The following is a 12,907-nucleotide window of genomic DNA, read 5'->3' as shown; positions in this document are numbered from 1 at the left end:
TCAAACTACCATATGACACTGCTATACTACTCTTGGATATATACTTGAAGAAATTACAAGTCAGCACACAACAGACCATCTGTATAAGCATACCCATGCTTATCACACCACTAAGTCATGGGATAAATCTAGCTGCTCATTAATAGATCAAGTAGCTCAAAGAAAATGTGGTGTACATATGTGTGTATATTTGTATATTATGTATATATGTATATATATACACACACATTTTATATATAGTATATATAAATATACATATATACTGTGGGATACTACTCAGTTATAAAGAATAAAATAATGACATGAAGAAAAATAGATCAAACTGAAGTTAATATATTAAGCAAAATAAGCCATACTCATAAAGCCAGATAACTGTATCCTCTCATATGCTGAATCTAGACCTAAATTTAAATTTAAAAAAAAAATTAGCCAGGCACTGGTGATTCATGCCTGTAATCCTAGCTACATAGAAGGTTGAGATTTGAGTATCATGTTTGAAAACAGCCCAGGCAGGAAAGTCCACAGACTTTTATCCCCAGTTAACCAACGAAAAGGCCAGAAGTGGAAGTGTGACTCAAGTGGTAGAGTATCTTGAGCAAGAAAACTCAGGGACACAGCACATGCGCGCACAGACACACACACATACATACATACACACAAACACACACACACACACACACACACACACACCATCACCACCAACAACAACAACAACAATAACAATAATAAATAACTCTGGCAACAACAACAACAATAATAAATAAATAAATAACTCCAGCCATATTACACTATTGGCTCATGCCTATAACCTAGCTATTCAGGAGGCTGAGATCGAGGTTCAAAGCCAGACTGGGTTAATAAATAATCTCCAATTAACCAAAAACAAGCTATAATTGGAGATGCAGCTTAGGTGGTCAAGTGCCAGCCAGGAGCAGAAAAGGGCAAGCCAGAGAACGAGGCAAGCCTCAATACTGGCACAAAATAAAGTTCAGAGAAAACAACTGGTCTAAGATCAGACGTAATCGGCAATCAAATCAGAGCCAAAATAAAACTAGTCTTCAAATTAGCCATAATAAATTAATTAGATGGTTAACTAGTGATCTTTCTTTAATCTAATCAAAGATTATAAAAGGAATTCAGAACAATTAGTGGTGTTCTATTTTAATACAGAGTTCAAAACCATAAATCAACTTTCATAAAACATATTCAATAAAAATATTTTAGGAAGTGACTAAGTTACTAAATTAGCACATAAAATCAATGTCTATAATCCTTCAAAAACAGTTTAAGGAAAATGTACAGTATATAAGCAGTATTTTCACATTCCTTCCCCTTTAATATTATGCCTAAAAAAAGGTTTAAATTATAGAATATTCAAAGAAGATATTAAAGCAAACACTGTAAGGTTTTCAAAGGTGTAAGTAGTGTCTTTCTCAGTGAATAAATATAACTGAAAGAATAATCACAGAACTAAGATAAATAATGCAATACAAAGAGATTTTTTTCCTCCTGAGATATTTGAGGCAGAAACTAAAAGGCATTAAAAAGGCAAATGAGAACTTGCTATGGAGGAATCAATAGAGACACTGCCACCCAGCAAGCTTCAGAACTGTAGATGAACAGTCCTGCTGGGAGAGTTTCAACAGTATCCCATCTTAGTTGCAATACTGCTATTTAGAGAGTAAAGTCTGAAGAACTGCTTAAAGAATCTTTCGGTATCTGGGTTGCTTTCTCATGTGCTGGGCATTTTTAATCCAAGAAATAACCCTATTGAAACTAACTGCTACCTACACTTTGTTTTACATATCCTTATTTTTCCTGCTCTCTGATTAGGGAAAATAAATGGGATGCTACCCAAATCTGTAAAAAGCAAGACTGGATAGTCACGATCATTTCAATACTAAATGGTCTATTATACATGGCCAGCTCTGTCAGCAAGGTCCACTACCAGGAGAAATAGCTGCCAGGACACATGCACATTACATCATCAGAGAAGGGGGTAGGAGAGACCAACCTGCCTCTGTATTCAGCTCCTCTAGAAGCCCGCTGGTCCTCCAGGTAGCTCCTGTGTCCTGGCCGCCTACAGAATTAGTGTGTTCTTGAACTACTGCAGCCGCCAATAAACTGTCCACATTTACCACTTCTGGGTCAGAGCTGGTGTCAGACATATCATAATGAGCTACAACTGGAGGTCCATCTAGGGAGGAAAGAAAATGTATACTTGTATCTAACTTGTGGGGTGAAAAATACTTCAGAAATTAAGAGCCCTCTAAATGCCAATTGCCTTAACATATTATTCTGACTGGAAAAACTACACTTTATAAATCAAGAATTTTGTGCATGATCTAAAGGTGAAAAGATAATTTGAGCTTATAGAGGTGAGGAACACGTTCTTGGAGGAAAAGGAGTGTCATTATGAAGAACAGAAGACAAGACTATACTGAACAATGTTACACCAAATTCCTGCCATACTTCTAAAGAGCAACAAATTAAGAAAAAGGGGATGATCACAAGGAAAGTGAAACTGACTCTCTAAAGGAAAGACACTTCACTATCAAAATCCAATGAATCTAATTCTTTTAGTAGCTAGATTTAGAAAGGAAAAAAAAATCAAATATATATGTATTACTTAAAAAGTTAACACCAGAGTTTGATTTAACTAACTTACTTCTAGTAAAGCCCTTTTATAAAAGCAGAGATGTTATACACCTTACAGCATCCTACTAAAAGAAAATGCAACAAATTCATTTTCAGAATTTTGCTGTGGATGTCTTGTGAGGGATACTTATATTTTCTTTTCCCTGAGAAAGACAATCAGCTCACACTTCAAGTAAATAATATACAATTTTATAAGTGATTTTAAAGGAAGGTATTATAGTTCTTACTGGAAAAATAATAGGTCTCTCTCACTCCAAATCATCCTAACTAGCTGAAAAAGGTAAATTAAATTCCAAAGTAATTATATGGTAGCAATTCGTGCTTAAAAAAAAACTCAATATTTCATGCTGGAAGAATAGATACATGCTTTAAAATGGCACAGCTTCCCTTTTCTTAACATGATAGCAAAAGCAAAAATCAAAGTTTTTACTCAAGAAATCCCTCTATTACTCCCACATTAGAATGCTAAAGGAATTGTTTCCCTTTCAACAACTACACATGAAGTGTAAGCAAACCATTTGTTTCCATAAAGATTTTAACTATGAACTCAACAAATGAATTCTAAATACAATTATTTTATGAAAGTCTTGACTACACAGAAATACAGATGTCAATGGATAAAGAAATACAACACAATGTTACTATTTTAACACAGATATCCATTGTGTATATGTCAAGGAACAAAATCATGGAACACAACTGTGATGAATCACCTAAAACTAGCTAGTAGACCATAGATTTATGTAACAACGTATTTTAAATGAAAAATGATCAAACACAAGAGCAAATGAACTGTTAGGTGCAACCGTATAAAGAACAGACATGTCACAATATGAAATTCTGACGATCATAACAATTTTGACTTCTCAAAAATTATTTCCAATTTCCCTAAAAGGATAAATCAAATTCACCAAAATTTAACAATATGGCCTTAGTTTCAGTTGGTAATAGATTTTACCAACAAATGGGGAGAGAAAAAAAAAAAGAGCTCATTTTTGGGGTTTTTCTCTTCCAAAGAAACTTACATTGTTCTATGGAATCTTCGTCAGAGTTTTAAATGATTATTATGGAATTGTGTGATGTCCAAATATTTGGGTGCAGAAAATATGAGGGCCAAGTACAATATTGACTATTTGACCGTATGTTCTACTTTTAAAACAGCTTTATGTTGGTTCCTTCCCCCCCGCCCCGAGGAGTTTCTACCAAATTAGCAATTTATTTTAAACTACATATCACTGATACCATTCAGAGCCTCTTGTCCTCACATTCCCCACCTCCACCCCCAAACTGAGGACACAGGTCAACAGTCAAGTCAAAATTGTACCACTCCTACATGTATAATCATGCAAGTAAGTATAAGTGTATATATACATGCAGAGTGACATCACCTACCCATGGAAATAACTTGTCTGAAAGTCTTCATCAGTAGAAAATACAAGTATAAACTTGTTATCTGGCTTCATTCTTGTATCTTCCATATTTCCAAACAGCACACCTTATAACTTAGCTTAAATTTAGTATTCATCATAAAGACAGCAAAATGTTCATATTTTAATTATAATACTTAACAGTTAAAATAAATTATGATCATTGTCATTTTTCCATTTCCAATATACTCAAACAAGGACAAGTCAGTAATATATAATCTTTAATAAAAGAAGGAAATGAAGCCTTTCCAACTCCCTCTTTCGATGAGAGACAGTTAGGAATCCCGTATTCCAAGATCATCTTACACCTATCATTAGCAAACCAAGATTAAATAAGTTGAAAGCAGTTGGCACTAGGGCTAGAACTCTGAATCAGTAAATGAATATTAACTAACTGATGGTGACAATTTGTGGTATTCTTTTTAAAAATTGACTCTTGCTAAACAGAATTGAAACACAAGTACGATTTTATAGTGCTCCCCCCCCTCCCAGCATTTGAAAAGTACCTCTTAAAAAAAAAAAAAAAAAGAAAGAAAGAAACTACACCACCAAAAACGAGCTAAGAAAATGGGAGAAATTACCTATTTACACTGTCAGTTCATTATAAGATAAACACAGGTATACTATCCTTGCTCTACATTTGATTATTCCTCTATGCTGTTAGAACAACTGAATTGCTACTAAAAGATTTTTTTGATTTTCATCAAAATAGCCCACTTCATGAAAATTATATAAATATTACAATTTAAAGAGGTAATCGTTAACATAAGCATATTCTACTATATAATATATAAAGTTACCCAACCAGTAGTCTCCCGGACATAATTTATGAAGAAATGCTAATTATGGTGGCTGTCATAGCTTCAAGATATAAAATTTCTAAGTGAATTTGTTAATTTTTCTACAATAAGCATCTCTCTAAAAAGGTAATTTTTAACACAGTCATATAATATCTATATCCATGTGCTGTTACTCCTCCTAACTGATATCTTTTGGGGGCAAAGTTTCTTTCCTGTCTCTGCCACCAAGGGCTAGAATTACCAATGTATGCCACCAAGCCTGGCTGATTAAAATCTTTAGAAAATTTTGTTGTTATAAAGTCAAAAAATCCAACAACTACTTTTTATTTTAAAAAATCAACATGGGGCTGGGAAGGTGGCTCAGTGGTAGAACGCTTGCCTTGCATGCCTGAGGCCCTGGGTTCGATTCCTCAGCACCACATAAGCAAAAAAGAAAAAAGCCGGAGGTGGTGCTGTAGCTCAAGTGGTAGAGTGCTAGCCTTGAGCTGAAGAGCTGAGGGACAGTGCCCAGACCCAGAGTTCAGGCCCCACAACCGCCCCCCCCCCCCCAAAAAAAATCAACTCACCAGGAGCCGGTGGCTCATGCCTATAATCCTAGCTACTCAGGAGGCTGAGATCTGAGGATCATAGTTCAAAGCCAGCCTGGGCAGGAAAGTTCATGAGACTCTTAGCTCCAATTAATCACCAGAAAACTGGAAGCGGCATTGTGGCTCAAGTGGTAGAGCGCTCACTTTGAGCTGAAGAGCTGAGGGACAGCGCCCAGGCCCAGAGTTCAAGCCCTCGACTGACGAAACAATACCACCACCACCACAACAAAAATCAACTTATATGTTTTATGTTAGGTTTATAACTTCTCATTATTTCCTAACCCATAAAAGGTTTTAACTTTTTAAATACCAAAATACAAAATAGTCTGTGTTGTCACATGTTCCTAAACACAAGGGAGTTTATTCTTTTATGATTTTCAACAGTCTGTCTTACGACCTTCAAATTTTCAATGCTTAATGTTTCCTTTTCAAATATATTCTACAGAAAAAAAATGAGTCACAAAAACAAAGCAATTTACCAAACCTAACTTTTCCTCTGTTGTGCTTATCCATGACAAATTTATCTTTCAAATTAGACTAAGAGAAGCACAGCATTTTAAAAGTATACAAAGTAGTTACACAATTTACCACATCCCCACCTTGATAGTACTGGGGTTTAAACCTAGGATGCTGCAAATGCCAGGTAAACATTCCACTATTGAACTATAGCCCCAGAAACTTTACTATGAAACAATGTTTTGCTAAATTGCCCAGGCTGGCCACAAATCTGTGATTCTTCTGTCTCAACCTCCCAGGAAGCTAGGGTTAAAAGAATGTTCAACCACATCCAACTTTTGTCTACTAAACAGACCAGAAACCTGACTCCCAAATTAGGTGGAACCATACACTACAGCTGTTCTCACTGTCAAAGGAAAGAGGAAAATATTGGAGATGAGAAGCTTAGGAAGTACAGATTTTTGGCAGCAGACACACAGCTTAAAGATCTTCCTACCCACTTAGCTGTTATGACTCTGATCCATTATTTCACTCCCCATTTCTTCATAAATTATGTCTGGGGATAAAGAAGGCATAATAGAACACAACACTGTTCCAATACTGGCCCATTGCCCCACTTATAAGCAGCACTGTCCCACTTGATCACCATGTTTGCTTCCCTTATCATGTATACTTCTCTGCTGCATAAACTCTGCATTCAAGAAGCCTTGATGAGGTGGGTGTGGTGCTCACACCTGTAATCCTAGCTACTCAGGAAGCTGAGATCTAGGGATCAAGGTTTGAAGCCAGCTAGGTCAGGAAAGTCCTGAGACTTTCCTTGGAGCTTTCTTTGGAACACTAGCCTTGAACACAAAAGCTCAGGGTCGGCACCCAGGCCCTAAGTTCAAGCCCAAGGACCAGCAAAAAAAAAATCTTTGATAAAACATCACAACTTCACTTGGTGCCACATTCTGTTTAAACATGAACTCAACTTGTTAAGTAAATGCTTTGCTAATTTTAAGTTATATGAGATCATCACAAACACAGGTTTTGTATTTTTGTTTGAAGTGAAATGTTAGCTTCCATGTATTCATATAAATGTTTGTCAAAACTAAATAGATACCATTTTGGATTAGCCCATATTTAGTATCATCCTTGCTTACACAGCATTTCCACTTAACACAAGTGTTGTTAGTCTCTCATTATAGTCTAGTGAAAAAAAAAATCTAGAACTGGAGGTCCTCTTGTACCCTGGAGACACTTAGGAACAAAATTCTTTTATGCTCCTCTATCCTTCTCTAACACTCTAAGACTCAAGAAAAGGTGGAATCATGCGCTGCTACATAGTTTTATTTTCTATGATTATAGTATCACAACAAATTCCAAAGAGAATTACTTCATCTTCTCTGCTATACCAGGTCTTTCTAATATCCTAAACAGAAAAAATCTTCCTGGTTGCTGCTGAAGGACACCAGAGGATCATGTTCCTTACCCCAATGCCACTACCTACAACATCAAGAGAAAGGAATGCTGGTTGTGGTGCCACACATCTGCATTTCCAGCACCTAGGAGACTAAAGCAGGAGTACTACAAGTATAAGGCCAGTCTGTGTTAAATAGTCTAAACTACCATCTCAAAAAAAAAAAAAAGAAAAACAAACACAGCAGTGGTTCTCACTAGACACTATATTGAAAATGAACTATAGCACTCGTGGGTGGGGACAGGAGTGGAAAAACTGGGAGAGAGCAAGAGAAAAGGGTGATATTGACCTAAAAGAAATGTACTCATTACCTGACTTATATAACTGTAACCCCTGTGTATATCACCTTTATAATAATAAAAGCTTTTAAGAAGAAGGAAAAAAGAAAAATGTGAAAGGGAAACACATCATAATCAGCCTCAAGATACTGAGATTTGAAAACTTTTGATCTGAAGAAGGGTTCTTAAATTCCTAGTCAAAGCCGGGCGCCAGTGGCTCACGCCAGTAATCCTAGCTACTCAGGAGGCTGAGATCTGAGGATCTTGGTTCAAAGCCAGCCTGGGCAAGAAAGTCCGTGAGACTCTTATCTCCAATAAACCACTAGAAAACCGGAAGTGGCGCTGTGGCTCAAGTGGTAGAGCGGTCACCTTGAGCTGAAGAGTGCTGGGACAGCGCCCAAGCCCAGAGTTCAAGCCACACGACTGACCAAAAAATAAAAATAAAATTCCTAGTCAAGGAACTTAAGAAGGGAGGATGTGTGTAAAAAGAAAAATATATAAGAAATATATAAGAAGATAAAGAGATAGCTAGAAATGAAATACAACAATATACAAAGAAATTTTATGTTTAGCAGTTAAACCATTTGTTACACAAAAAAGTAAAATTGAGCTCTTTTCCATTATACTCTGTTAATTAATGTTCAACCTTTATCAAATTTCCTCACACTGACAAATTACTGAAAAGGCATTTATGAGTGATGAAGAGTTTGGCTAGCATTTTGAAGGAATAGACTCAAGACTTTCAGAGTAGTTAAAATATTGACCAAAAGAAAATGACAATTTAACACTTCATCACCAACTAGAAATAAGACAGTTACAAATCAAGTGAGTTTATTCAAAAGATAACTTAGAGCCAGGGGCTAGTGTTCATGCTTGTAATTCTAGTTACTCAGGAGGCTGAGATCTGAGGATTGTAGTTCAAACCTAGCCCAGGCAGAAAAGTCCATGAGGCCCTTATCTCCAATTAACCACAGAAAGAAAAAAAAAAAGCTGGAAGTGGGGCTGTGGCTCAAGTGGTAGAACACTAGCCTTGTGCAAAAAAGCTCAGAGATAGCACCCAGGCTAAGTTCAACCCCAAGTTCAATTCCCCAGAAACAGCATGCGCACATGTGAACCCTTGAGCATGCATGCACACACATATACGCAGATGACTTAGGTGATTTACCTGGATATTTTAAGAGAACTTGGAAATAGAGAGATAGACATTTGAAGAGATCATTATGACTGACTGCTTTGAGAACTTTGATATATACAGAACAAAACTTAAATAACTGTACTACATAAAGGAAGAATGCAAAAATCATGTACTAGACTAGTAAAGACAGAGAAGTTTACATAGGTTGCTAAAGTTTCAACCATTTCAACCCCTTGATTACTCAAAACCTACATTTTACCATTTTCCTTAATAGGATAACTTAGTAGAGCTTATAAAGGAAAAGATTCTTGACCTCTTTACATACATAGTTTAATTTTACTTTTTCAATATAGCAACTACAAAACAGAAAGATCCAGAAACCTCACATAAAATATATTACTTGAGGGGATGGGAAGGTGGCTTAGTGGTAGAGCGCTTGCCTTGCATGCATGAGGCCCTGGGTTCGATTCCTCAGCACCACATAAGCAAAAAGAAAAAAGCTGGAAGTAGCACTGTGGCTCAAGTGGTAGAGCGCTAGCCTTGAGCTGAAGAGCCTGAGGGACAGCGCCCAGGCCCAGAGTTAAGGCCCCACGACTGGACCCAAAAAAAAAATATATATATATATAGATATATATAGATAGATATATAGATATATATCTTGTTATTCTAGCTACAAACTAGTACCATTTGTTTCATTATAGAAAGGGTTTTTTTACTCAGGAATAATTAATTTGAACTACTGGTTTGAAATCACTAATATAACACTGTCCTCAATGGAGTAACAAAAAATATTTTTCAAATTTTTTATTAATCTGAAGTTACAGATGCACAAGATGGGTAAAAGATAAAAAGAAAACTAAATAGAGTAATTTAATAACATTCTTTCCAAATCCTAAAAACATTATTGATAAGAAGACTTAATTACTAAGGAATATACTTTGTAATAAATAATCCTTCACTTTTTAATGACACCTACTTTGCACTATGACAATTTAACACAATATTGAAAATATTTACTCAATACTAGTACACTACTAGTTTGGTACAAACTAATGTTCCTACTAATGTCCCTCAACTTGAAAGAGAATAAAAACATAAGAAAAAAATCATGGAAGTACAGAAACTGAAGTTTTTCACGTAATTCGTAATTTGTAAGTTTAGATAACTTATAGACAAACTAATATGACAAGTTTTTCATCTATGTTATTATTAAAGGCAATATGCAAATGCTTTGGGGAAGATTTTGAATGAATTTTTCATTGAGAAAAATTTTTACAGAACAAGTGATAAATTTAACAACAAATTAATTTAAAGTAAACTTACATAATAAATGTGTAAGTGTAGTAAAGTTGTTGTAATTGCTCTGATACTGTATTTTCTGACATGCAGCACACCACAAAAATTTTTGCCATGCCCTCATTGTACTATTTAGATAATTTTTAAAAGAAAACTAAAAAAAGCAAATTAAGCAAGTAAAATTACAACTATTTTAGGAAGTCACCTGTTAAGGTAACTTGCCCATATGGTAATCATAAAAAGTCTATTTGCCACTTGTACCATAAATTTAATGCTACCATCAAAGTCAAGAGTATATTAAAAGTAAAAAAGATGGGGCTGGGAAGGTGGCTCAGTGGTAGAGTGCTTGCCTTGTATGCATGAGGCCCTGGGTTCGATTCCTCTGTACCACATAAGCAAAAAGAAAAAAAGCCAGAAGTGGTGCTGTGGCTCAAGTGGTAGAGTGCTAGCCTTGAGGTGAAGAGCTGAGGGACAGCGCCCAGGCCCAGAGTTCAGGCCCTATGATCAGACCCCCCCCAAAAATAAATAAATAAATAAATACGATGATGAACATGGCCAAAGTAATTAGTATGAAAACAGAGTAATAAAACATGTTTGGTACTAACTCATATTGTTTCAAGAACAGTAAGGGAATGTGAAAGAGGGGGTTAGATTGACTGGTACACATTTAGATATGTGTTGAAATGTCACAATAAAATCCCCTTTATGCAACTAATGTATTAAAAAAGGTATAAATTATTTTTTTTTTTTTTTGTCGGTCGTGGGGCTTGAACTCTGGGCCTGGGTGCTGTCCCTCAGCTCTTCAGCTCAAGGCGAGCGCTCTACCACTTGAGCTACAGCACCACTTCCGGTTTTCTGGTGGTTTATTGGAGATAGGAGTCTCACAGTCTCTCCTGCCCGGGCTGGCTTTGAACCACGATCCTCAGATCTCAGCCTCCTGAGTAGCTGGGATTACAGAGGTGAGCCACCAGCGCCCAGCTAAAAAGGTATAAATTATAAGTAATATTAATTTAGGGTCTTATGTTCAAGAAAAGACTTCACATTTTATTTTTTCATTAACAAGTAGACTTAGATTTTTTTTTTTTTTTTTGGCCATGGAGCCTGCTCTGAGCCTGGGTGCTGTCCCTCAGCTCTTCAGCTCAAGGCTAGTGCTCTACCACTTGAGCCACAGCACCACTTCCATTTCTGTTTATGTGGTGCTAAGGAATCAAACCCAGGGCCTCATGCATGCAAGGAAAGCATTCTACCACTGAGCCACCTTCCCAGCCCTGGACTTAGATTTTGCATATAGCTCTTATGCAATAAATTATGTGTAAATCAAAGATATTTATACCCACAAACCTTTGCTGTTTAATATATGTTATGTAATAAAAAAATAAAGCAAAATAAATTAGTTCTCACCTATTCTTTGATTTAGTCTGCTAGTTAAAATTTTTAAGTGCACACTATTTAATTTTTTAAGAAATGTGTTTATGGGGACTGGGAAGGTGGCTCAGTGGTAGAGTGCTTGCCTTGCATGCATGAGGCCCTGGGTTCATTCCTCAGCATCACATAAACAAAAAAAGCAGGAAGTGGTGTTGTGGCTCTGGTAAGTGCTAGTCTTGAGCTAAAGAGCTGAAGGACAGCACACCCAGGCCCAGAGTTCAAGTCCCATGACTGACAAAAAAAAAGAAAAGGAAAAGAAGTAAAAAAATAGATTCATCATAATTGATTTTTTTTTTTGGGGGGGGGTTCTAGAGCTTGAACTCTGGGCATTCTGAGCTCCTTGTGCTCTACAAACGTGAGCCACAGATCCACTTCTGGCTTTTTCTGTGATTAATTAAAGATAATAGTGTCAGGACTTTTCTGCCCCATCTGGCTTCAAACCACAATCCTCAGATCTCAGCCTCCTGAGTAGCCAGATTACAGGTGTGAGCCACCAATGCACAGATATATGTGGGTATCTTTATCCCTAACTTTAGAAAATGAATGAGTATCAATAGCCTGAATTTGTTAGAAATTATAGGAGCATATGACATAGTTATCTGCCTTCAACCACTTGACACAAATAACATTAATGAAAATCAGAATTACTTCAGAATTCTAATGATGGGTATGCATGTCCAAATATACACATCCCTGAGATTAGACACAACTGTGACTTGAAAACAACCACAAGAATCCAGATCAGCTTCTAAACTAGAAAAAATCAAATATTGATTTTAACTTCACTATTTGTTTTCTAAATTAAAAGTATAAGGTTTTGATTATTTCATTTCAATTATACACATAAAATACACATTGATAAAGAGTCATTATTATCTATTAAGTGACTCAACCAGATCATTCTAATCTGCTGGTTAAATTCTCTTTAAGATGAAGGGCAGTGTCAGTGGCTCAGCCTGTAATCCTAGATACTCAGGAGGCAGAGATCTGAGGATCGCAGTTCAAAGCCAACCAAGGTAGAAAAGTCCATGAGACTCTTATCTCCAATAAAACACTAGAAAACTGCTGTAGCTCAAGCGGCAGAGTGCTTACCTTGAGCTGAAGAATGCAGGGACAGTGCCCAAGCCCAGAGTCCAAGCCCCACAACCGAGGAAAAAAAAACAAAATCTCTTAAGATGATTAAGTATTTAATGTCCTAGAACACTAGACTGGCACAAAGTGGGCAGAAAACAGGCTGCAGACTGATTACTGAAAATATATCCAAGTTTATTTTTTTTTTGTTAACAATACTCAGTAATTTTTAAATGAAATTACTTTTTTAAAATCTGTAGCTTAGTCCTTTTAATTTTCACTACCATGAAAAAAGCCAAAAATAAAAATTATGAT

The 12,907-nt window shown here is 36.2% G+C and overlaps 1 protein-coding gene across 4 annotated transcripts in view; it reads right to left on the bottom strand.

Moving 5' to 3' along the window:
* The window catches only part of CUNH18orf25 (chromosome unknown C18orf25 homolog), an 89,037-nt gene that overhangs the window by 24,629 nt on the left and 51,501 nt on the right, over positions 1 to 12,907 (bottom strand). For 3 of the 4 annotated variants that reach the window (XM_042675103.1, XM_042675102.1, XM_042675104.1), the window contains exon 3: positions 2,015 to 2,197. The exons of the other annotated variant lie outside the window; for it this stretch is intronic. In XM_042675103.1, coding sequence (XP_042531037.1) covers positions 2,015 to 2,197 — 183 coding nt within the window. The remainder of the gene's footprint in view (positions 1 to 2,014; positions 2,198 to 12,907) is intronic. 4 annotated transcript variants of the gene reach the window in all.

The sequence above is a fragment of the Dipodomys spectabilis genome, unplaced genomic scaffold (assembly GCF_019054845.1).
Source record: "Dipodomys spectabilis isolate Male_0828 unplaced genomic scaffold, ASM1905484v1 ptg000024l, whole genome shotgun sequence".
NCBI classification, from domain to species: Eukaryota; Metazoa; Chordata; class Mammalia; order Rodentia; family Heteromyidae; genus Dipodomys; species Dipodomys spectabilis.
Note: the sequence above shows the minus strand (reverse complement) of the source record. Positions and strands in the feature narration are given on the sequence as shown.